At 45.6% G+C, this 24,198-nt stretch overlaps 1 protein-coding gene across 3 annotated transcripts in view; it reads left to right on the forward strand.

Moving 5' to 3' along the window:
- The window catches only part of DESI2 (desumoylating isopeptidase 2), a 54,798-nt gene extending 40,915 nt beyond the window's left edge, over positions 1–13,883 (forward strand). The window contains exons 2-6 of one of the 3 annotated variants that reach the window (XM_080390487.1): positions 5,040–5,150; positions 5,392–5,464; positions 7,393–7,486; positions 8,196–8,337; positions 10,217–13,883. In XM_080390487.1, the coding sequence (XP_080246613.1) occupies positions 5,088–5,150; positions 5,392–5,464; positions 7,393–7,486; positions 8,196–8,337; positions 10,217–10,450 (606 nt within the window). In that variant the 5' untranslated portion in view covers positions 5,040–5,087 and the 3' untranslated portion in view covers positions 10,451–13,883. Of the gene's footprint in view, positions 1–4,408; positions 5,281–5,391; positions 5,465–7,392; positions 7,487–8,195; positions 8,338–10,216 lie in introns of those variants that run through there. The other 2 variants (XM_080390489.1, XM_080390488.1) reach the window with 2 other exon arrangements.
- Positions 13,884–24,198: the final 10,315 nt, after the last annotated feature.

The following is a 24,198-nucleotide window of genomic DNA, read 5'->3' on the forward strand; positions in this document are numbered from 1 at the left end:
GGTTTTACATATATTAACTATAAATATTTGTACAGAGGAGGAAGTAGGACTTCAGTTTCAGGACTCTTACATAAGATAGTATCTTTGAAGTCAAGGCTTGATGCACTTGTGACTCACTAAGATGGAAGCCCCAGTGTTCTCACGAAGATGTGCTTAGCTCTGCAAAGTGTCGCCTGGGCCCAGTGCACAGGCAGGCTGTAAGAACGTGACAGAATGGACCGTCTCCTGTGTAAGCATCTGCCTGGAAAGCAATGCCATGGCCTCCATGAGAGCCTCCATTCTCACTGTGGTGATAGCATCAGTGGGGTGTGACTTCAGCACTCCTTTTCTTTTTCCCTTGTAATGTTCTACTCCTTCATTCACACGGTTCTCCTTCGTCTCTTACTCCTTAGGTTTCTTTGCTGCAGCCCATATCCTCCTTTTTTCCTCCAGAGTTGAATTGCTGCGATCAGTTTTACTCCAACCATTCTGGGAAGGCTGACAGTTGACAGGAGGGAAGGGGGGTAGGGGGAAGCAATGGGAAGGTTGCGCTCATAAAAACAAGTGTCATACTTTTCCTGAGGACATGATGGGTGTCCCATTGCGATTAGTGGGGCTCTGCCTACGTCAAGAAGTAGCATAGTTTCTAAAGCCACCATCTGTGGAAGGAACTTGCTCTCCAAAAGAAGCAAGCAACATGTTTATTTGCAGATGTTTGATCACATGGAAGGCTGGCTTTTTGTGCATTGGTCTGCAGTTGTGGTATTTGTTGAAGCTGTACATCACGACAAATTATGTGTAGTGTAAGCTGAGGCCACGGAGCAGAATGTTTCTATTTCCTGCTTTGGCTGTGTGTGTTGTTTTGTGACAATGTCTACATTATTTGACCATCAGAGGACAAGATTTCCTTAAACTGGAAAGAGAAACCGAGGTTCCCACAGGGTCTGAAAGGCACTGTCACTGTGTGTCCTGCCTTGAACTCTTCGCTAAACAATGTCTCAGTCCACTTTAAACTTGTTTGAACCAGGAGCTTAAACTCAGGCCTCGCTTTCATGTTGCACAGCAGTTACATTACCGCATGCAGACAGCCTGCTGAAGTCACTGATGCTGTGGTGTAGGGGGGAGAAGGGAAGCATCTTTCTTAACAGCTTCGTAACAGTAAAATTCTGTGTTCATCGAATCCTGTCAACTGTGTATTGAGGCACTAGCAGGTTTACTCTTTGCTTCTGACATTCCGTGTTGCTTGGTGGTGCATTTGGGGGTTTTCTGTAGTTCAGGTTTGGGACCGAGGTTTTTTGTTTCTCTTTTGGAACAAGAGACCGCTGTTGGTCACCTGGTTGACAGAATCAACACTACTATAATTGCAACAGTCGTATGAACAGCTTTATTTTAACCCGAGTGCTAGCTGTAGCTTCATTTCCCAGGCAGCTGCTTAGGTATGCAGGGGAATACCAGGCGACCTTGCTACTCTTGAAACTCCTTACAGGACTGAAGTTCGTTGGTTTTGGAGCATATACCCTTCCAATGTCCTTAGCACTTGAAAAAGCAAAATTCTTTGATCATACCAAAGGGCGAGGAGGGGGGGGGGGTGTGTGGATGTGTGTTGCGCAAGAAAGTGGACTTTCAAGTACTGGTGGCTTTACGAAGTGAGAGAAGCTTAAGGGCATATTTATGCGCTGCAGTTCATGCCTTTGAAAATCTTTTATGATCATTGAAAGAGTAGGGTGAAGACTTTGATATATTGTGTCTTGAGAGCCAGAGTACTTTGTAGTTTCGTTTTAACTACTATTTTTAGGAGTCTAGTTTTCCTGTGCCCAAAGTAGCATCCTGTTTTTTCCCTTGTCAAATAAGGCTATAACAATCCAAAATATTAACATAAATGCAAGCTCTGAAGAAAGTCACGAAGATATTTTTGAAGCACTGGGATTAGTGTTTTTTCTTTCATTTCAGCGGCATGACTTTACTGTGCACATAGAAAAATACTTCTCTAATATTTTCCTTCTGATAGTTGCATTAAACATGAATTCCTGTTTTACAAGACTGACTTACTGCAAAATCCTGAGTATATGGGATTGTGCTGCTTCTGTGCCTTCTACAATGGCAGAAATGAAGGGAATCCAGTTTGTGTAATGGAAGCAAGGATGTAGCTTTTGGGATCAGCTTGGGATTCTGGAACTTACAGCATGTTACCAAACCAGTGAGCTATACAGATGTCTTTTAATTTGCAATCTTTATATTGTATGTCATATACAATCTTTTCAGCTGTAGCCAAATTCAGCACATTTTTAAGTTGCATTTGTCCTGCATTTCTTTCTTCAGCGAGATAAGGCATTTTGTTCAATGAAAAAATGTGACCAACCTTCCAATAGCTGATCCAGATTAAGTAATAATTAGATATAATTACTGTTCCCAGGGGGAAAGTAATTCTGCCTTATTGAAATTCTTTTATCTTCAATTAACCTGCTCGGTTCTTACTGGAAATTCTAAGTGAAGTGCCACCTCGCTTTAGGCACTTCTTCCAAAGCCGCGAACGTTTGTTTTGGTAGGCTGGTGAGCCCGGTGTGTAGGTGGCAGCAGTAAGGAGGAGCGCGTACTTGAACAGCGCTGGTCTTGCCCAACACCTTGTCAGAGCAGCTTTCCATCCCGGTCGTCTGCTGCTGTACGGATCCATGAGGAGGGTTGGTGACCCACTTTTCTGTCCTCTCCCTATACCTTGCATTCGGTTTCATGAGAGAGGAGGAGCATCAATAATTTTTTTTCTCTTTGCCTAGTAGCAAACCAGGCTTTATTACTTTTACTGCTTAAGGGATATCTTGTGTAACTTTTGTTCCATTTTCTGAGAGCAGCGATAACCTTGCTTGGCATTACAAATCCGATGCATATATGGTATGTAGATTATTTGGAATTCAGAGGCCAGACCCAGAGTTTTCTGGCCAAATGGGTGTCCAGGAGATGAAACAGTAGAGCACCAGGGACACTGTTTAGCTCAGTTCTAGATTAGGTTCATTTGGATACACCTTCTCATTAGGCAAACATACTTTCTTCCTGTGCTGGCAAGCTGTATGCTGAATGTGCCTACGGTTTTGACTATAAATATAAACCTGAAACTATTTTGAAATGGTCAGCTGGTAAAGTGTGGGATAGGACTGGCTTCAGAACTGAAACAGGCTTATGCTGAAGTAGTTCTTCCATTTTCCTGGGGGCTTTGAGTTTACTTCATTGAGCAGAATCCTTTTTTTTTGTTTGTTTGGTTTTTTGTGATTATTTTTATGCTCACAAACCCCCAAAGTTAGTTGCATAGTCTTAACATCATTCTCCTTGCTTCCCCTCCTCTTGCTTTATCCCTGTTCTGTGTCTGTCTGTACAGAGTAAATCTAACCCAGTGTTATTTCTGGATGTAGCTGCTTGATATGGACTAACTCTTCCCTTTTCTGGGGGGAGGAAGGAAAGAACTGCTAAGCCCTTTGAATAGACTAAGGTGATGATTTCGTGGAGTCATCCATAGCCCAGTGGCTGACACAGCAACGCACTGACAAAGCCAGAAACTAAAGCAAAGGGTAAAGTTTAATCGCAAGCAAGATTTATCCGCAGATCTCAAGGAGCCTTAACTTTATATAAACACAAGGAGCAAAATCCATCTTCTGTGAATTCATGTTGGCAAAATTGCCGACAAATAACTTGTCTATAGAAGAGAACATCAAATCCTCAACATCTTGTTACCCAGATAGTCATTTGTGTGCCGTGCCTGCTCACACAATTGTGAACGTCGAGCTTGAAAAATAATGTGCTGATGTTTGGCACCTGCTGGTAACTGAATTTGGGGGACTATTTATTTTAGGTTTGATGATACTTAAAAGAAGGATGATGGCAAAAGCCAAACATACTCAATTTGTAACTTTTGGCCTGACTTGCTCCTTTTTGCCGTTTAACTTGTAGTGATCTTCATGAATAGCTTCTCAGTCCAAAGTTGAGTGTATCATTTTTATTGGGAGAAAACTAGCTTTCAGAAATGCACATTATATGCCACAGTGTTTGTAATGGCCTTGTAAATTATGCAGGAACTCCAGCTAGCATGTCTTAACAAAGCGTGACACCTGTAACCTTTTACATTTTTGTCATCGGTTAGGCTGGTTTAATGGTGACTTCACATCAGAAAGCACTTATTATGCCAACAGGCTGTGAAGATGGCTTCTTTTTCTTCCCGTTTGCTAAACAAATATTAATTTGCTGGGGGTGCTGCTTCAGTCCGTATCCTGCCTGCCAGCTGACTTGGAAGCCTGCATGGCAGAAGGTCACAGTGGTGCCCTTTGGGGCCAGATGACCTGGAAGGAAAAATCCCACTGCTGGAGTAACTGATGAAATAATGTTTTCCTTGGATTTTTAAGTTGGCTAGTAAGAAAAACTACTAAGGTTTCTTTCTTTCTTTCTTTCCTTCTTTCTTTCTTTTTTTTTAAAAAAAAGCTTTTGTTTGACATTCCTTTTTAAATTATGTGTCACTTGAGAGTTGTTACTGCTAGACACTGATACTTTGAGGGTGCTACTGTAGCCAAGGAAAGACAGTAATTTTGAGGTTTTCCCTTTCCAGGACTCTGTGCATCTTTAAGGCCTTGAGGGTGATAGAACCTGGTAGGCACTTGCTGCTACTTTTGAAAAAGAAAAAGAGAAATTACTATGGAAAGGTTCCCCCCCAACACCCACCTTTTTTAATTATTTTTTTTTTGAAGATTGCTTCTTGGTTTCCTTTTGAGACACAACTATTATCTGTTGGCTACAATACTGGTGGTAATTAGAAACGGGTGTTAGACCTATGCAAAAGACTTTTATACCTGATGTATGGCGAGACATACATCAGGAGCCTGGAGAGAGCTTAGTCCCTTGTATGGTCACCACCGAGTATTATATGACAAAGTACACTAAGGTAATTTCAGTCCATCATATATCTCTGAATGTGCCTCATGCTCACCTGGTGATAAACAAAAGTGTCATCGTGGCTATAAATGAGTGTTGGTGTGTGTATATTACAGTCCTACATCCTGATTATTATTTTTTTAAAAAAATAGGCACTCCTGCAGAATTACTGCAGTTGATTCTAGAATGTGTTCCACCTAATGGAAAACTTTACAACCTGTAACTTGTTGACAAATCAAGAGTTGGATCGGGATTTCTCCCAGGTACAGTGTCCTTGGCTGACGGACATCGACAGCACTAAAACACTGGAGCAGAACCTAATGGAATTAATTCACTGCGTGCAGTACGGCATGTTCTGTTCCCAATAAATGGGTTGTGCCATTTCACTTTGCGGTAGGGTTTTATGCTTTTAAGGTGGGGGACAAATTCTGTGCCAGTCTGCTATCAGAAGACAGATCTGTATTGGAAACTAAGCAGAGTCCTTGTTTTCTTCTTTCCATTTAGTATTGGATGAATGAATATACTTCTTCCCTTGGAATTGGCGTGTTCCATTCAGGTATAGAGGTGTACGGCCGAGGTAAGTACGACAAAACTGTAACTTACTCTTTGTTCTGGGAATGCTGTTATTTAAAAAACATTTTTCAGGTAGTGAGAGAAGACTTGACTTCTGAAGCCTGCTCATCAGTTTTCTTATCTCTTCTGCCTCTGGAAAAAACCTTGGGTATGAATAATCCGGTAGCTGTCTTGCATCCTTGTATAAAGCTGTGCAGCTATGAACAAGTGTGCGATTTATTCAGCTAGGCATAGAAATCTTTATTTTAGTTTTTGTAATGTCTGTTGTTAAAACAAATGTATGCTTCGTGTAAGCATGGTTGAATCACGCTTCCTCGGTGTTCTGCCAGCACCTAGGTGCCTCTCTGCAACAGACTATTGTTTCTGTAGTTAACTTGCACCAGAAGTGCATGATGCGCAGGAAAAACAATCTGTGCCTTACTGGTAGGTTGGTTTGTTTTAAAGAGACAGTTTCTTTAAAAGGCATCTCGTGCATACTGCTTACAAAAGGTACACCTGTCATAAATGCAGTAATACACTCTGATTTTGCTAAATAGGTTGTGCTTTGGGAATGCAGCTTCCTGATCTGTTCAGGCATCCTTCTTGCTCTCACGAGGTGTTTCTGAGCACGCTGTAGCACAGGCTCAGGTCTGAGGTGTGCCTGCCTAGCAGTATAACGATGCTCTGAGGTGATGGTGTTGCTAAAAGTAGTCCATTTAAAGAAGAAAAATCTACCTCAGGTTTGGGGTTTGGTTTTTGGGGTTTTTTTTTGAATGTGTTTGGAGGTGTGGGGAAGCGGCAAAAGGCATGCCATGAAATCCAGAGGCCACAGTGCATAGTTTTTGGTTTTGGAGTCAAAACAAATCATTTTGAGTTTATATATATATAATATAAAAAAAAGTTTTTATGTAATTTTATAGTTTTGAAACATAGGGATGTTTCATAATGGTCACATTGTAACTGGGTTTGCAAGTGTTACCAAAGCAAGGCATTGACAAAATACAATGCTTATTGTTAATACCTTTTTGGATTTCTTTTAATCCAAACCAGAAAGACCTGACTCTTAATAGTGCTGTGCCTGAAACCCAGTTCTCGAGCTGTGCCAAATACATGTGCCTCCCTTCCGGCTCAGATTATAGCAGCTTTTGCGTACAGCAGGTCATACCCCTGCGAGAACAATGACTTGCATTTTTCAAAGCACATCAAACTTTATTAACCTGTTGTAAAAAAGATTATCTACAAAACCGAATGCTAGACTTGGATGACGTGTTACGAGTTTTGAGGAAAGGAAGTGTGAAGTCATGTTTTAAGCTTTTTATTGCGCTCTGGGTGAGGCGTGCTGTGTTATCTTGCAGACACAGAAGGAAGCTAAAGCACACCATGATATTCTCAGGGAGTGTAAGCGCTTATGCCAGCAGATGCACCGGTTTACTTTCATGTTATAGTGAACAACTCAGGACAGTTGAACTCTTGCAAATCAAGAAATTAAAAAACCCCACAACTATTAGGCCACTGTTCGCTGCCACACTTACAACTGTAGTACGCACCAAATAGAAGCACCATCAGACCTTTAAGGGTGCAGTCCTTTGAATCCCTAATTTATAAATCTATAAGTGGACTTATAAAGACGAGCATGTGTAAAGAACATCGGTAGGATTTACAATTTAAGTTGGAAATCCTCGCTTACGCAATGAAAACAATATATACTTAGCGTAAAGTTATTCAAGTTAAACCTGTACACTGATACAGGAAACTTCCTGTCAGTTTTTACTCAGGTTGACTAGTAACTTAACAAAACTATTTGTTTCCAGCTCCTTGCGTTTGTTACCTACAAAAATAAGATGTCTGCTTCCTAGCTTGAGATCCCTGTGAAGTGACCTTGCAGTCAGTGACATCAGGTGTTCTTTACTGTGGTGTATGCCATTGCTGTTAAATCTGAGCTTTCTCTTTCAGAATTTGCCTATGGTGGTCATCCATACCCATTTTCTGGAATATTTGAAATTTCACCAGGAAATGCTTCTGAGCTAGGAGAAACATTTAAATTTAAGTAAGAGATGTATTTTCTTGTTTTTGAGAAGGGATATTAAAAAGACAACTTGTTGCCTTTATTTTTGAGGATAGATGTGTTGAATGATACTACAGGATTCCTGACTTTCTGAGAAATTACTGTGGTTTCTTTACTTAGCAGTGAACGATGGACAGAGGTGATGACACAGCAAAGTGTCTACAGCAAAGAATGTTCTTTTTAGCCTACTATTACATTCCTTAAATGTGTACAAACTACGTGGCTAGCTTGTGTTATTCATACAGTATATACAATGGGGTAACTTTTTCAAGGTAGTGAAATTTTTATTCCAAGAAAAAGCAGGAAAATGTTGTTCTCCAAGGTTTCCCCATGTCTGTTTTCTGCTTTCTCGGTGAGATTGCCTTCCCTGCATTATGAGCTCTTACCTGTTCTCAGCTGTCTCTTAGAAACAATATCCTTTGGAGAAGAGGGGAAAATTGCATCCAGCGTTTGTCAGAGTTAAGATGCAAAAAATTGAAGTGAGCTACAGGTGGACAATTGGCAAGGAAATAATCTCTCATGATAAAGATGAAATTGGTGCCATAAAATGGAATAGAAAGAATCTGTTTTATTCTGGGAGGGCAAAAAGATCTCACCATCCACAGCGGGGTGACTTTTGAGCAATGTATGAACAGTAACCCACTTATATCACGGGAGCCTGATCACCTTCTACTCTCTGTTTCTCTTCTAGAGAGGCTGTGGTTCTAGGCAGCACGGATTTTATGGAAGATGATATAGAAAAAATAGTAGAAGAGCTTGGAAAGGAATTCAAAGGAAATGCTTATCACCTAATGCACAAAAACTGCAATCACTTCTCTTCAGCTTTATCTGAGGTAAACAAACTATAGAAAGGTGCTTCCCAGGTGGCTACAGAGCGTCATCTCCTTCCTGCCCTTTGGAATGATTGGCCTAATTTCCAACTTCCCATCTCTGTTACCTTGGGCAAATGTCACCCTTTTTCAGGTTTTATTTGTGTTTATGTCCAAAGCACAAGATTTTGCTGCCAAAAATGCTAAATATCATTGTCATATATAGTTTGTGTTTGAGCAGGGGTGCATTCTTAATTGAGAGACCTAGTAAATAGAGTATTAACAGGATTTTAAAATAGTTTCAGGTGCTCCAGAGATCACTACTGAAGATAGAACCACGTGTTATTTTTATCAGTATTTCCCCACAGAACCATCACACTGAAAAGAATTTTTAAGTTATGACCTACTGTTAAAGAATAACGAAGGCATTGAAGTTTCACAGCCGACGTTAATCTCCTTGAGAGGCTTTTGTCAAGTTATTGCTCTGTGTGCTGGTCATGTAGATACCCGAGTGGTCGTGCTGGATGTGACCCTGGAGTTGAATGGGCTTTGCTTTTCCCCTCAGCTTTATTTGAACATGATCAGTTTACCGATAAAATTGAATGCCTGATCGTGCACATGTGTGTCAACACAAGGGATAGGGTCAGGAACAAGTGACCCAGGACAAAGAGGGGAATGGCAGTTTTTTCAGTGGTTGGCAACCTGTGCTTGTCAGAATTTATTCTAATGTTTTGTTGAAGGACTCCAAAAAAAGGGATAGCTATTTTTTCCGTGCTGAACTTCCAACTTCCATAACGTTTAATTATTTGGGGTTTGGTTTTGTTTTCAAAATAGTTAATGGCATACTTATTGTGTAGACTGTATTTTGCGTAGACTGTGAGATCTTGCAGTGGTACTGGAACATTGTATCAAGGTGATGATTCATGTGTAATGCTGGTACGAGTAAGTAGGGTGAGACACCGGCAGAGCTTGCAGCTGGCGTGAAATCTGGCCTCTGTGGCCAGGTTTTTGCTGTACTTCTCAACTGCATGGTCATGTTGTTTCTGTTTTATGTCTTGTCCTATTTAGTGTTCAAATTGACTATAATACAGGGATATGACTACAAGTTAAATGCTGCTCAGTTACAGCAGAGTAGTGTCCCCTTTAGCTATGGTGTTCTCCAGATTTCCACTGGAGTAAGTAATACCAGAAGTGAATATGGAGGTAGTTAGGTAGAACAGCTCACTCCTTGAACAGTGGCAACGAAACCATTTAATTGACTGATGTACAGTAAAAACAAGTATTTAATGCAGCTTTATATATCTCAGAGGAGTTGCAGCCAGCTTGGCATTGTATAGCTTCTCGTGTGGCCGTGAACCTAAACGTGTGTGCTTGGCCCGTGTGCTGCAAGACAGCGATGTCTTGTGCAAAGCCCTCAGAGGTCGTCACAGTAAATGGCCTCAGCTGTGTGTGTAGCTCCACCTAACTGGAGCACTGATGATGTCTTTTTGACCACTTGATTTCGGGGTGCTTTTTTGTAAGGGTGAGGTTTCTCCTGCTGTTTCTGTTTCTGAGGAATTAGCAGGGAATAGAAAGCGCTCCTTAACTCGTGTCTCTGCCTTTTGTAGAAGTTATTCAAAAAGAGTGAGGTGGTTGGGCTGTTCAGGGCTTCTAAAAAAAGCGTAGAACCATGTGTCAAACTCTCACAGTGGACAACAAGCCTCCTTGCGTGACTTGGGATGCTGCTTTTACTGATGGAGAAAGTTGTCTTGGCGCAATTTACTCAAGTGCTTCCTGACATGCCTTGGTGATACGGAGATCGTAAGGCTGCTGCGGCCTTTGCTTTTCATTTACACTGCTGTAGTTGTGTTACTGCTGAGTCTAGAAGACAAATTAATCCTTTCTTTTTCCCTTTCCCCCTTAGATTCTGTGCGGAAAAGAGATTCCGCGGTGGGTGAATCGCCTTGCCTACTTCAGCTCTTGCATACCGTTCCTCCAGAGCTGCCTGCCGAAGGAGTGGCTGACTCCCGCAGCCCTCCAGTCCAGCGTTAGCCAGGAGCTACACGACGAGCTGGAGGAGGCTGAGGATGCCGCAGCATCGGCTTCCTTGGCAAGCTCGGCATCTGGGGCTAGAACTGGACGCCACACCAAATTATAAGTCCTCCTCCAAAGTAACAAATGGTTTGAAATACTTCAGATTAATCTCTCCAGCAGTTGACTTCCTGACAGAACATGAGAGCTGACTCTAGAATGTTGTTTTAATATGCAAAAAAGGCTCTCATCAACCCCTGTTTCAGCTCAGGATTATTTCTGTAGTGAAAAGAATTGCTGGGAGAAAAGGGAAGGATTTTGTGTGAAGCCACCCTTTTCATTTTCACCTGTCTGGTAGACCTGGGTTAACTTAACATCTTGTATAAAGCAGAACTTAAATTATTTGTTTACAGTATTGTGTACTGCTGTTTACAAGTCCTGTAAGGACTCCTACCACCATGGAAGAAGAGAGAATTTGGTTTAACTGTTGGTATAACTCAAAAGCAGTGGTATGATGCCCTGGATGAACTCTCCCCTTTGTTTTCAAGATTTAAGGCAGGTGAACGTTAAATTTCTGAGAAATGCCAGAAACTGCTGATTACTATATATGTGAACAGGGTACTGTGCACTTAAAGTGGCTGATGTAAACAGGTAGATTCCAGGATGTAGGGAGACTGCTTTTGTCTGAGATCTGTTACTAGAAGTATGACCTCTACATTAACGAAACTGTGGATTTTTGCACATACGAAGGGAAATTTCTATCTTACAATGCACATCGATCCCTTTTTTTCTTTTTCTTTTTCTTTTTTTTTTTTTTTTTTTTTTTTTAACTCAGCCATGTAGTTTGCATCCTGTCTCCTGGCTGTATTTACAGTCTACTTCAACCAGGATTTAGATGCGTGAATATCTTCTGTTAGAAGCATCAACAACTTTTCCACTATTTGCTTTCCCTGATTTCAAATTTGTATATACAACTTAGTACTAGTTTTTTGTGGGTTTTTTTGTTCGGGGTTTTTTTTTTTGTTGTTGTTGTTTCATATAGTTTGGAATAGTGTAATACAAGCCGTTTATGGTTGGGGAATGGCCTTGCTTTCTGCTGCTGATTTTGCTTCATTTGAGTTTGTAAACATTCATGCCTTTTTTTTTTTTTTTTTTTGAGCTATAAATTACTGCCCAGTTGTGCATATCTGCACAAATTACAGAGAAATCCTAATTTATTTTCCCACAGTCTCTATCTGTGGCAGTAACTTTCTTGTCAGATGTAATGAAGAAAAACCTGAAAATTGCTTATGCACCTGCGTGTTTACACAGCAGAACCCACTAATCTGCACACGTAATTATATCTGAAGGTAAGAGAGATTATTTTCTAAAACACAGAAGTATGTTTGCTGGTAGATTATAATTAGAGCTAAATTATAATTAGTGATCAGAATATATAATGGAATGCCTTATTCTTGTTCATTTACCAAGAGAATTAATGGTTCTTCCAGTCATTAGTGTAAATTAGTGAGGTTCTATTGTGCACATAAGGATACAGTAGCACAAACATGAGGGAGGTGAGCTTGTGTATTTTGTAAGACTTGCTGCCTTAAACTACCAAAAGCCACGCCATCCATAACACGACCAGCTCACAAAGAAGTGTGCATTACTACAAGTATAACTGATTTTTACAAGCTTTATTTTCAGTCTGTTGCCAGGTTTAGTTTTTCCATGAAATTAAACACTGACTCTACGGTTTCTGCTGTTTAAAAGGAAAAAAAGTCCTCTTAGGAGGCGAGAACGCCTCGCGTTACGGATGCTCCCAGCCACGGGTAGTCGGTGCCATGGGACCCTCCAGGGAAGTGCAGTAGGCTATGTCGTGATATGAATTCATAGCGATCGCCAGCTCCAACTCATGTTGGGAACGAGTGGAAGTTTTTCTGCTGGCGGTTGGGTTGAATCCTTTGTCAGACAGTCTGTTCAGTTTTTGCTCATCTTCTGTGATGCAGTGTAGGTACAGAGAGAGAGGCGCTTGGTTCTGGGAGGGGTGGAAAAATCATGTGAGACTCTTTCTGGAAAGAGCGGGGTAGCAGCAGAAGTCTCTTTAACTGCAGTTTGGTACGTGTTTTAATAATCTACCAAGTGGGAAACACCTAGGACTGACAAGCCTCCCGCTGGCTCCGTTCTGTGGTCTCCAGAAGCTGGACATGCTGACTCTCCCTGTCGAGTGGTTTTTCACTTGACTCTCTGAATTTTTGAGTTCTTCTTTTTTCCTGTAGTGAAAATGAACATGGTGGTCTCCAGTCAACTCTCAAGCATTACAGAACTGCATCTCACACTACTTACAGCTCAGACAACAGGCCACGGACAGGTTATTTTGTCTCTGCCGTGCAGCTGTGGTAGTAATGTGACTAAGTCTCTTGGCCAAGGCAGGTCCTTTATTTCAGCTCAGGGTTGAGGCCACTGATCTAGCAATGTACTGTAGCTTTTCCTAAGTTTTAGGAAAAAATAAATAGAATGACTTTTCATTGCTACCTAACTTTTATGTACCAAAATCAGCTTTTTAGGCTTGTGATACATCCAGAGCGCTAGGTCACAAATCTCTACACCTTCATTAACACACACAACTACAGCATGTACAATGCAAGAACGTGACAGATCACAGCACAGTTTTTATTTAGAAGTAAAACTGAGACTATTTTTTATAAAGCAGACTGGAAAGTTTGTAACAAACGTTCATTTTATTGGTAGCTGTACAGGTGAAAATACTGTCTTATGCTCCGTAATTATTATTTTTTGTTTGTTTCAAAACCATACATCTGTAAATCCTGTGAGGAAACTGACACCTGAACCCTGAAGGCTGTTGGGTATCGTGTCAAAGCAGGCGGTACCGTAACTTCAATCGCGTGCTGTCAACTCAGCCTCCACTGGATGCCTCCAAGAAGTCACCCTGCCAGTGGTTACTCCGATTTGTTAGCAATAGAGCAAGTTACCTTTCACCAGCATTACTGCCAAGCAGGGATTACTTTAGTCTACTAACAACCACACTGTGCTAGGACTAGAACACTCCAAAATGCTGTGAGAAGGCTGGACACCTGTGGAGTCTTTTCCATCAAAACGGGTAGAAAAATATCACTACTTCAGGGTTCTGCTCTGTTTACTTTCTCATTCTTCTTTAATTTTCTGTAAGATAGTACTTTTGATACATATTATGTTGTTTAACTCATTTTATTTAAATGCCATTTTCTGTTCAGCAAGCCAAAAAAAATCCAATGTACTGTCAGTGTGCACCAGTAACTTCAGAGTGGCTTGGTAAAAACATAGTTGCATTACTTCTAAAATTTGCAATGCAATTCTGATCACTATTGATACATGGTAATTTTCACTGTTGGAAGTTGGTTACAAGCTGAATATTCACTGATGCATTTTTTGTAAACTTGTATTCAAGTTTACTGTACTACATAGTATTTGTATAAAATTCAAAGAATTTTGACTTTTGTTACCTGTACATGGCAACAAGTTGTCTAGCATCTTAAACTTAAATCCATCAGTTTATTAAAAATACTTTTATAAAAAAAAAACCAGACAGTTGGCTGTGTGTGTTACTGCCCTGGTGCCTACAGCTTGCACTGCCAGTGCCTCCCAGGCTGATCGGTAGGTTTGAAAGATGCTTTCAAAGAGCAGTAAACTATCTGAGGGTTTCCTTGGATAAGGAAACTAGCTAAATTACAGGCTTATTCTGACATAATATTCTTATTGTCTTCTGACATGAGCATCAAGAGCTGCAGTTTGGTTTGTCTGAGGCATTATTAAAAGCCTCAGTTTTTAACAGACTAAATTCAAAACGTTTTCAGGTGTGGTGTGCTGCCTGCAGTGGCTGGGGTATCGAGACACCCAGCTGCGCCTTGGATGCGGTGCAGATATTCCGTGCCACCTTCTACGGATTTGCTCGAAAGCCCGACCTTGGCTGCTTCACCTGCTGCCAACGCAGGCTACGAGGCACGGGCAGTCTGTAACGTCTGCACCTCGCCAGTTCCTTTGAGCAGAGCAGGAGTACCCAGGCTACGTAAAGTACCAGCAGCAACCCCGGCCTCGGCCACTGCTACCTGCGCCTGCTGCGGGTGGCACAGCCCAGCGCTGAGCCAGGCGGCTGTTCCGTTAAAAAGCTGCCGAGCTATTTCAGTTCAGGGGGCAGCTCAGCGGCTGGGTTGCAGCCTGACCCCCCTGCCCCGTGCAGTTCTGTGGGGCGGTGGCACCTCTGCTGGAAGCTGTGGTCGCTCTGGGCAGCATTGCTGTGCTGGCTGCTCCTCACTGGCAGCTGCAGAGCAGGTTCCCCAAGCACCCCCAGCTCGGGCAGAGCTGGCAGCATCCCCCGAGGATGGGCTCTGCCGGCACCCGGCGGTGGTGGCTGCGGACTTTGCAAAACGCAGGTGGGTGCAGGTGCTTTAACAGGCGAGTTCTGTGCACCTTCAGGGCACTGACAGGTGGGAGCAGTGCCCTGTGGCTGTCAGAGCTGGGGTCTCTGCCCCTCTCGCCCCGCAGCTGGGAGGGGACGTGCTCGCTTGGTGTGCGGAGCCTGGCGTCCCCCTGTGTGCTGCTAATGAAGGTGGGACAGGACCCGATGGAGAAGCTGCCAAGATAACAGGTGCGTTCCCTTTTCCGACTGCTAGTGGACCCTAATCACTAGCAAAGCTGCAAGAGAGTTGGAGGAACTTCTACCCTCTTGAAGTTCCTGAAAAATTTGACAGAGTTCATCAATTAAGGTTAATGATGACCAGAAAAACTCAGTTTGGGCATCTGATGGCTGAGTGCCTGTCCACTTCTGGGAGGGAGATAGACACACAAAAACTATACAGTGCATTGTTTGTTAGTGGGTGCGTAGCCCAGTTTAATTGAACCATTCTTGAAGAAAACAGAAATGTTTCAAATAAAAAGGGTTTAGAAAATGACATTTCATCAGGCTTGCAGGGCTTATGTGGCAAATTTGTCATCGGAACAGCTTCTCAATGAGCAAAGGTTTTTTACAGCTAAAGGCACCTTAGTCATATCACTCCTCCAAAATTAATGTTTTCTTTCACAGTGCTTGAAATAACGCAATGAAAATGGGTATTGGATGGTTCCCGGCATTCTCTGATTCCCTTTGGTTGGATCTAAATGAGATCATAAAAAAATCTTCAAACTCTCCAATGTAACAACTTCTCAGGGAGCCATGGCATCGCTTCAGGGAAGCAGCTGTACTCCACCACCAGCTCCCAATTCCTGCTGGGCTGGAGTAAGGAATCCCATATTTCTCATGTGATCTGCTCTGCTGAAATGAGCTTATCACAAAGTGAACCAGGACCATAAAGGAGCGTAAGGTTCCCGCGCTGACACCGCTTTGGGGGTGACAGAGGACTACGTGTACCCCCGGTTTCCTTAGAGTGGGACGTTACTCCCACCAGCCCGGCTCTCCGTCCCTGCCCAGCTCTGAGCAGCAGCCCAGGACAAGCAGCGCGAAGGTAATCCCACTCCTTCCACAGCTGGGCGATGGGTGGCCGGTGGTTCTGTTCTCCTTCGCGTGGTTTGTCAGTCCTGGAAGCCTCAAAGCAGCCGGCCCGCTGCGCTTGCTGCCTCCCTGTGTGTGCTTCCAGCCCACGGCCGTGAGAGGAGGGGAATCTCCGTCCGTGTCTTCCGAGTGAAGGCAGGCAGGTGAAAGAGGGGCTTTACGCGTGCCCTACAGGGGCTGTTCAGACTAAGCTTGTGGGTTTCAACTCTTAAAAAAGGTTGCCTGAAAAGAGATCTTATCTCCATCCCCTTTCACTGTTGCGCAGCCTGACACAAGGTTCCCAAATACTGCGCTTCAAGAAGCCGCAACCGTGTCGCTGAACCGTTCTGTGCTGGGGATAACTTGGAAGGAGGGGTAGGAAGGGGCCCAATCCTTCTCAGATGAGAAAAGCCCTTCCCACAGCCACGATGCCGGCCTCGGCTTCTGCCCCAGGTGACTGGGGGCAGCAGAGGGGCATTGGGGTCTGGTCCCAGCGCGGCTGATGGCCGATAGGGTCTTCCTTTACAGCGAGATCAATGACGTCAGTCAGCACCCCCCTGCCAAATGGGGCACAGTCAGGTTTTTATCAGGCTCTAGTGAAACTTGGCCAACCTCCAGCACCAGGAAGGGACGGGGGGCAGGAGGAGGAGACCCCCCCCCATTCCCAGCGAGCGCCTGAGTGACATGGCGAATGCGGTTTTGGCTGGCTCCCTCACGTTTCCCAGGTCTGAACGGTCATTACTGTTAGCTCAAGCAAAGCCAGGGCTTTCCTCCCAGAATAAGAATAAAGCCCCATTAAACCCACCTAATGACAACACAAATCATGTCGAACAGAAAATGGCTTGTGTTCCCTACTCGGGCTTCGGAGCCTTGCGGGCTTTGTTCTGCTTTTCCCATTCCTAATTTGCCTGTGGGAAAGTGTGCCTCCCCCCAGCCCTCTCAGCACAGCCACACAATAGCTGCTTGTTTTTTGCCTGGAAGGAATTGCTGAGCCTTTAAATAGCTGGAATTGAGTTTATTTTTCTTCTGTACTTCAGCTCATTCATTACTCCAGTCATCGCATCCTAAAAGTGAAGATTTCCAAGAGCACTGGAATCTCCCTGCTTCCCTCACACACACACCCCCCAAGATGCTATGCATCTTAAATTTTGTGCACCAGCCCTGTGTTAGAGGCACTAACTAATCCTGCAGTGAAGCGTCAACTTCCAACAAATTAATTCACATGCCATTAAGCAAATATCATCTGAGAAGTGAAGGCCAGCAAGAGCTGATGGCTACGTAGCTGGCTCAAATGCAACTGGGAAGGTCAATTATTTTTTTAAGTCAAAGCGAGACCTGGGAAGTTCAGTAAAAGCGCATTAGGGCGGCCGGCTGAGCGGGGGCCGCTCGGGGTGGCTCTCAGCTCCAGTACTTCGGAGTCCAGGGCAGAGAAACACCTCGGGGAGTTCCCAGCTTGTGAGGATGCCCTCATCTCTGCCATCGCTTTAAGCTGCTTTGCCCTTCCAGGAGCCTTAACGAGCCCGTGCCTGTGAAGAGGAGAAGGAGAGTCTCTGTGGCCTCGAGCTGCCTCTGCTCCCATCACAAGCGCTCCCCCAGTGAAACAGCCACGCTGCGGCACACGCATGGGGATGCCGCGCTCGCCCCGCGCCTTCAGAGGGTACGGATGATGCGATGCATCCTTCGGAGAGACGAGCAGCCTCGAGCACCTCTCCAGGTCGCGCTTCAAAGGTGTAACGGCTGATGCTAATGTCGCCGAGGTTATCTTCAAATGAGAACCGAAAGACATCATCTACATTTACACTAAATATACTGATGTGTAACGACTGATAATACACCAATACCACAGAATGCAGCCAAGTACCAACAGGAATCCGTACGGAGCTAGACTAGGCACCTCCCCAGCCCTGGCCTGTGGCATAGCCTGTGTGTAGCTCAGTCACCTTTTCTCCCTCACTCTGTCCTCTACAGACATTCAACTTCCTACGTGGTCTCTGGGGACCTCTTACCTGCAGACCAGGTAGCCCTGCAGGTCTTGACGCTTCCCTGACTGTCACGACCAATCTAGAGTTCTTCAGCTTCTGGGGGGGTTACTAAGAATGTCTTGAGGTAGCAGCGACCCCCCAGGCAGGGGCTGCTGTTCAGTGCCCACCAGCGGTGACCTCTGCAGCGTTTGCCTGGAACAGCTCGGGTCTGTTCCCCCTTGCAGGCTCCATGGTGACTTCATGCCATCTTTCCGAGCCGGCTGTTGCTGTTGCCTTTAAGCCATATCTGCAAGCTGGAGAAAAGTGTTATGTAGGTTACTTCTCAGCTGATCACCTTCATAAATTTTAATCTTTTGGCTTTGGAAAAAAAACAACCTTACCCTAAAAGCACACTTGTAGTGACTGCCAGCTTGATTTTGAGAAATATTAGAAACCCCCCGTCCGCCGGCAGCTGGAGGGGCCAAAGGACTCAATTAACAGCTCTCCCAGCCTAACTGTGGAAGCTGATGACACCACCCCTCCACAATGACTGCAGACTACAGAACCCTGTGCCCTCCCGTCCAAGCAGCCCGCAGAAGCTCTCTCGGTGCTCCTTTCCCAACACCACCCTGCCTTTGGGCGCCTTTGGGCCAAGAGCTGGAGGGACACGCTGCCCACGGGGTTAGCCCCGGCCATGGGGGTGCTGCAGCAGGCACAGCGCACCCTGCCCGGGGCCCGAGCCAGAGCCACACACCGATGAGCAGAACAGGCTCCTGGAGACCCAGCAAAGGATTTCGAGGGCTCCATCTCGGTTCCCCCCTCCCCATGACGTCCCCTTCCTCTGACTTTGAAAGCCCCCCCTGCAATTATTCCAGGGCTAAGTGACCTTTCAGCATGGGGACACTCAGACCAAGGGCTAAAGCTGCTTTTAAATGTAAAACGGTGGCTGTCAGTGGTCGGACAAGTCTCCTCTCCCCACCCAACTGCACAGACAAAACCTCTAGTCATGGCAGAGTGTGACAGGGTTTGTGGCTCCTTCAGAGCCACCTGCCTCGGGAGGGAGGGGGATGTGGGAAGGGATGGGATGGGGTGGAGTGGGGTGGGATGGGACAGGATGGTATGGGGTAGGGTGGGACGGGATGCGATGGGACAGGATTGGGTGGGACGGGACAGAATGAGAAGAGATGGAATGGGGTGGGATGGAATTGGACAGGATGGGATGGGATGCGACAAGATGGGATGGGATGGGACAGGACAGGGTGGGACGGGAGGGGACAGGACCGGGTAGGATGGGACACGATGGGGTGCGATGTGATGGAATGGGACAGAATGGGAAGGAGTGGGATGGGATGAGGTGGGGTGGGATTGGTAAGGCTCTACTGCAGGTTTTAGTACAGGGCCATGCTTAAGGCACTCAGTCAATAACGCGGTTCACTTAGACAAGCAGCAGAAATGAACGGCCTGGCTTTTATGCTTCGTGAGGAAAGCAAGGGCTCTTCTGATGTTTGCATAATGCAGTATTCCCATTTAAACAAAAAGCTGGAGTTGTGCTTGCCTCGCCGTGCTTGTACGAGGCTTGGAACAAGAGTAAAGGTAGAAACTGATTTTTCTGTAGTAAACCCCTGGCTGTGGGGATGGGAGAGCTCAGCCACCACGGGGCTAAAGGAGAGGCTCAAGGCACTCGTTCCTCCTGTGGGCACAGGGACTGGGTTCAGAGACCGCAGGCACCTGAGGCACGTCCAGCTCGGGTAGCTAGGCAAAGCAGGAGCCACGGGCAGACAGGCTGAGACAGTGGGGGTGGCTGCTCCTGGCTGGCTGGAAGAGCTTACCTTCGAGGCTAGTTGACTCCAAAAGCCACCCAGAGAAAGAGCATCTCATCAACAGCTGCCTGGCTGCTGAAAGCTCAAGGAAGTCCACGATCCAATTAAAAAAATATCACCTGGTGCCAGGTGTTAATTCTCCTGATACAAGTCAAAGTCTGGATTATGGAAATGCTGGAGTCAACCCATGGCTGCTTCCAAGGAAGCACCCACTTGGCACCACCGCATTTAGTGCTGGAATAACAGTGCTGGGACACCCCAGTCACAACTCCCAACAAGAGCGCAGCTCCTTCTTCTTGCCGATCCCTTCACGGTCTGTGGCTGCAAAAGAGCACTTTCCAGGCAGGACATCTCAACGAAGACACACCACAGGCACAGGCTGATGCTTACGCTGCTCCAACAGCTTCACTCTTCAAAGCTGGCCTCAAAAGGTGCAACGGTGCGTTTGCTCCTGGTGCATTTAAAGAGAATCTGGTAACGGAACCTTAACCTGGAAATGCCAGCAGGCAAGCTGACGAGACTTAGCCAGAGCAGATATTTCTGGTGGGAGTTAGGAAGAATTCCAAGAATATTTGTAAATTAAGTGCAACACATGTAGGACTGGTATTCTAAATATACTTGTTTAACCTATAGGAGTATGCTAGGAGCAGTGGAATAAAGGAGTGAGTAAAACATGTCACGTAGAGTCCAAAAAGGAAGGGGCACACGTACATTCAAAGCACAGCACAAATCCTTCCATTGCTGCTAGGGCCTGGGAACATCACAGTGGCGGGAGGGGGTGAAGACATCTCAGCACCCTTCCTCCCTCTGCCCTCCTCCCCCGGCTGCAGGACCAGCTGCCCTGAGGCAGGCTGAGGGGGACGGCTGACAGCCCAGAAAGGCGCTGCCCTCGGAGGGTGCTGCTGGAACAATCTGAAGCCTCCGAGCCCAGGCCTGTCCATCTGACAGCAATAAGCAGTGTGGTGCCCGTGACAGTGGAGGGAAGCCCAGCTGCATGGGCCAGGGAAGGACAAGCAGGTCAGCAGTCTGTCCTGTATGCACCGCGAGTCATTTCTTAGTTCCCATAGAAACTGGCTGCTGCAGAAATCATGTTATGAAAATGACTTCCCAGATTAAAGCTAACAGATTGGGTTTGCTCTAATGAGAGTAAAGGGACTCGTCGCTGTATTGCCCTGCGTAAAAACAGTTTCAGAGAAGTTGCAGGTACCCCCAAGGCAAGCTGCGGGCAGCGCGTGCTGCGTCGCCTGCCAAGCCCCAGGCAGGGGAGAGGAGGAGGAGGAAGGAGCAGGGACTTCCAGGTCCCACTAGCTCCGTACAGGTGGGTACAAGAGGCCACGCTGTTGCCATCTCTGAGGGCTGAAATCTATCGTTTGCTCTACGAAAGGCAAGCCTGCAGAAGTAGCAGCAATGGATGATCATGTGGTAAGATCTCCAAGAGGCTGCAAGAAGACGATGCGCCTTGAGTGGAAAGGGTAAAGGCAGCAATGGTGGGTTAGAGACAGGGGTGGTCACTGCTAGGCTGCCTGTCCCTCTTACCCACATCCTGAACGGGGGACACCTCATTCAGTGTCTGCTCTCACATATGACATGGCCACCGAGTGGTCAAAAATCAGCCTTGTATGAAGACAAAGTCTGGATGAGCCAGCTTTTATGTAAGCTGCTCTCAGAAATACATGTATTTTTGAATAAACCAAAGTCACGCCTCGCAAAGCTCTGCAGCAACAAAGCGAGCCGGCCTCTGGTGGAATCATTGGCAGAAACCCATGCAAAACTTAAAAAGCTTAACTCTCCCTCCATACTATTAATTCCTCGATCAAGTTTCATTTGGAAAGAGTCCACCAGAATATAAAGGCATTTTAGCCTGATGAGAGAAATGCCACAGCCCAGGCTGGGTAGCACAGTGGAGGCCTGGGGCCAAGGCTCAGGACGGGTGGTGTGAGGACAAGTTGTGCCCACCGCCACCGCAGCCACTCGCGGCTCCTGGAAAGGCGGCTGTCGTGGTTTAACCCCCGTCCCAGCTGAAACCAGGACAGCAGCAGCCCAGATGTGTGGACCGTGCCCTGTGCCTGGTCAACCCAACACAGCGTGAGCACCTGCAGGGAATCGCTTCAGTGGAAGAACTTCAGTGGGAAGTCTCCCCACTGGGTAATAATCAGGCAGATCAGAGAAAACATCTGGAAACAGATGTTAGCAGGGTGGAATTCATTTTTAGCATGAATTTGGATGTTTCTGGAAGTTGGTCCAACATTGCACAAAAATGTAGTCAAGAATACAGAAATGCTGAAGGCAATCAAATCAAACACTTTTGTTCACGCCCTGCAAATGACAGCCGGTCGTAGCGATAACAAACAAGTGATCGTTCTTGAAAAGTCCCCGTGTTCCTCGGTGCAGCGAAAGCTCCACGATCTCAGAGGCCTCCCATAAATATACTTCTGCATCTCTGCTGCGAAATCCACTCAAAATGACTATACTGGATTACCCATGACCCCGTTTCTGCAGAGACTCTCACAGGAAGGCTCTACAAAACTTGGAGGATGTAAAATTAAAAATCCTGGGAGCAATTTGTACTGTTGCAGAGTGTTTCATCTCCTTATGCAGCATTAAAGCGCTGCTACGCAGGCCTCGGGAATATAAACACTAATTACTGCAACCATGTAACAAAGTCATAAAGGACTTTACAGTACAACTAACAAGCAATTAGATGTTAAATTAAGCAGCAGAACGTGATGGTCTATAGTCCATCAAAGGAGAAACAAAGCCCCTCAGAAGACAGACACGGTATTTCGTGGAAGAAACGTGTAGCTCAGGAGCCTCACTGTGGCATTTGAAGATGCAGAGTGAACAGACACATGGTATTGCCAATGACTTGAATTTACGTGTATACTTAGCCTATCAATAAAGTGATTAATTAGCTGAAAGAAACATGATGGTCACTCCATAAATGAGACAGCAAAAGAAGGATGCATTATATGGCATACAAGGCAGTGATTAAATGTGCAGAGGGGAGCTGTGGCTGGGGTTCTTCAGGCTGAAGCTGCTGGGCAGTCAGGGCACAGTCCAGCTGCCTACAGAGCGGCGCTGGGTCTCTCTCGGTTCAGCCAGCCAAACACAAGGTGCTTTTCCAGCTGATTTAGTACTGTAATGGGAATAAGGACACACACATAGTTGAAAGGAACTTGTTTGGCATGGACAGGATTGGCAGGATTGAATAAGATCTCCATCAGGCAGCCTTCCACAGATTTCCTCCTCACCCTTCCTCCCAGCTCATGTCAGAAGAGGCTCAGATGCTCTTCGGAGCCTTGCCAGGGAAGGTAGAGGCTGATGTGAGGAAATCAGCTTTCCAGCCTACCACCTTTCTTCCTGGATGAATAATTTGTCTCAGAGTACTCCACCTCCTTCCTCTGAAACCCCCTCGCCCACATGGGTTACGTTCCCTGAGGGATCAGCTCATTTCCTGATGAGCTTGCATGGCTTCGTGCTCCAGCTGGCCCAGCCATGGCTTAGCACTTGGGAGCTGCTAGGAAAAATACAGTGCCAGGGTGCTGCCTAAATGGTTAGGGCCAGAACAGAGCCAGGAGATGAGTCCCATAGTAAATAAAGGTCTTGGACAGCAATCAGAGAAGCCAGGTTTTGCATCAAACCAAGGATTTAAGGAGGAAGTTTGGTCAGAAGTTAAGCTGATGTTGAGAAGACAAGGCAGGAGCCTGGACAGAAGACGAGAGGGACGCAAGGAAACCCTAGAGGAGAGTCTACCTGCCTTGTAAGGACCCGCTGAGTAAAGCCTTGGACAGCCACACGAAGAAAAGTGGAGAAGAGCAGTGTAAGGACAGCTGGGCACGTGGGGGGCCCACCCCAGCAGAGGCAGCAACGCTGGCTGCTCAGGGCGCCAGTCCCTACATTCTTCTTTGCTGTCAAAGCCTCTAGTTGCCCCTCAGAGTCAAACCTTCAGATGAGGATAGGAATGCTCATGTTTGACTCCCAGATTGCTCACAGCTGGTCTCTCTTACTTCTGTTCAGCCATACACATCAACTTGCAAACACATTTTCAGTCTAGAATTTGCTTGACCCACAGTCATATGGGAGTGGAGACAATGAGTTTCAGAATTGGTTCCCAGTGTTCTTTTCCAATAGCGGCACACAAAGTACAGGAAAATCACCCCCCACCCCGCCTTGTAAAGAGCATCTAGTGCAACTTGTTAACTGGAAATTGTCTGGGACATTGACAAAATGCAATTTAATCCCACAGCAATAACTGAACTGCATCCCGAATCACAATAGCAGGGCCTTCTGACAGCACCACCGAGTTTTTCTCGGTAGCTTTCTCTTGCAACACCAAAGTTTTCTTCCAGTTCACTGATGCTGCCGTGCCTCTGCCGCCCTATAGCTGTGATGACTTGAGCATCCCCAGCAATGTGAGAAGAGGCTGGGACTGGCAGGTATACACACCCAGAACTGCTGCAGGTGAGTCAAGCAAATGACACATATGAAATCCATGTATCCTGACGAGTGATAAAACAATAGAGGCATTTTACTTTTTTTTTAACCTGACTCATGCATTCACTTCCTCTGTCTGAGGGCAACACGTAGGTGA

The sequence above is a fragment of the Falco punctatus genome, assembly GCF_963210335.1.
Source record: "Falco punctatus genome assembly, chromosome: 5".
NCBI lineage: Eukaryota > Metazoa > Chordata > Aves > Falconiformes > Falconidae > Falco > Falco punctatus.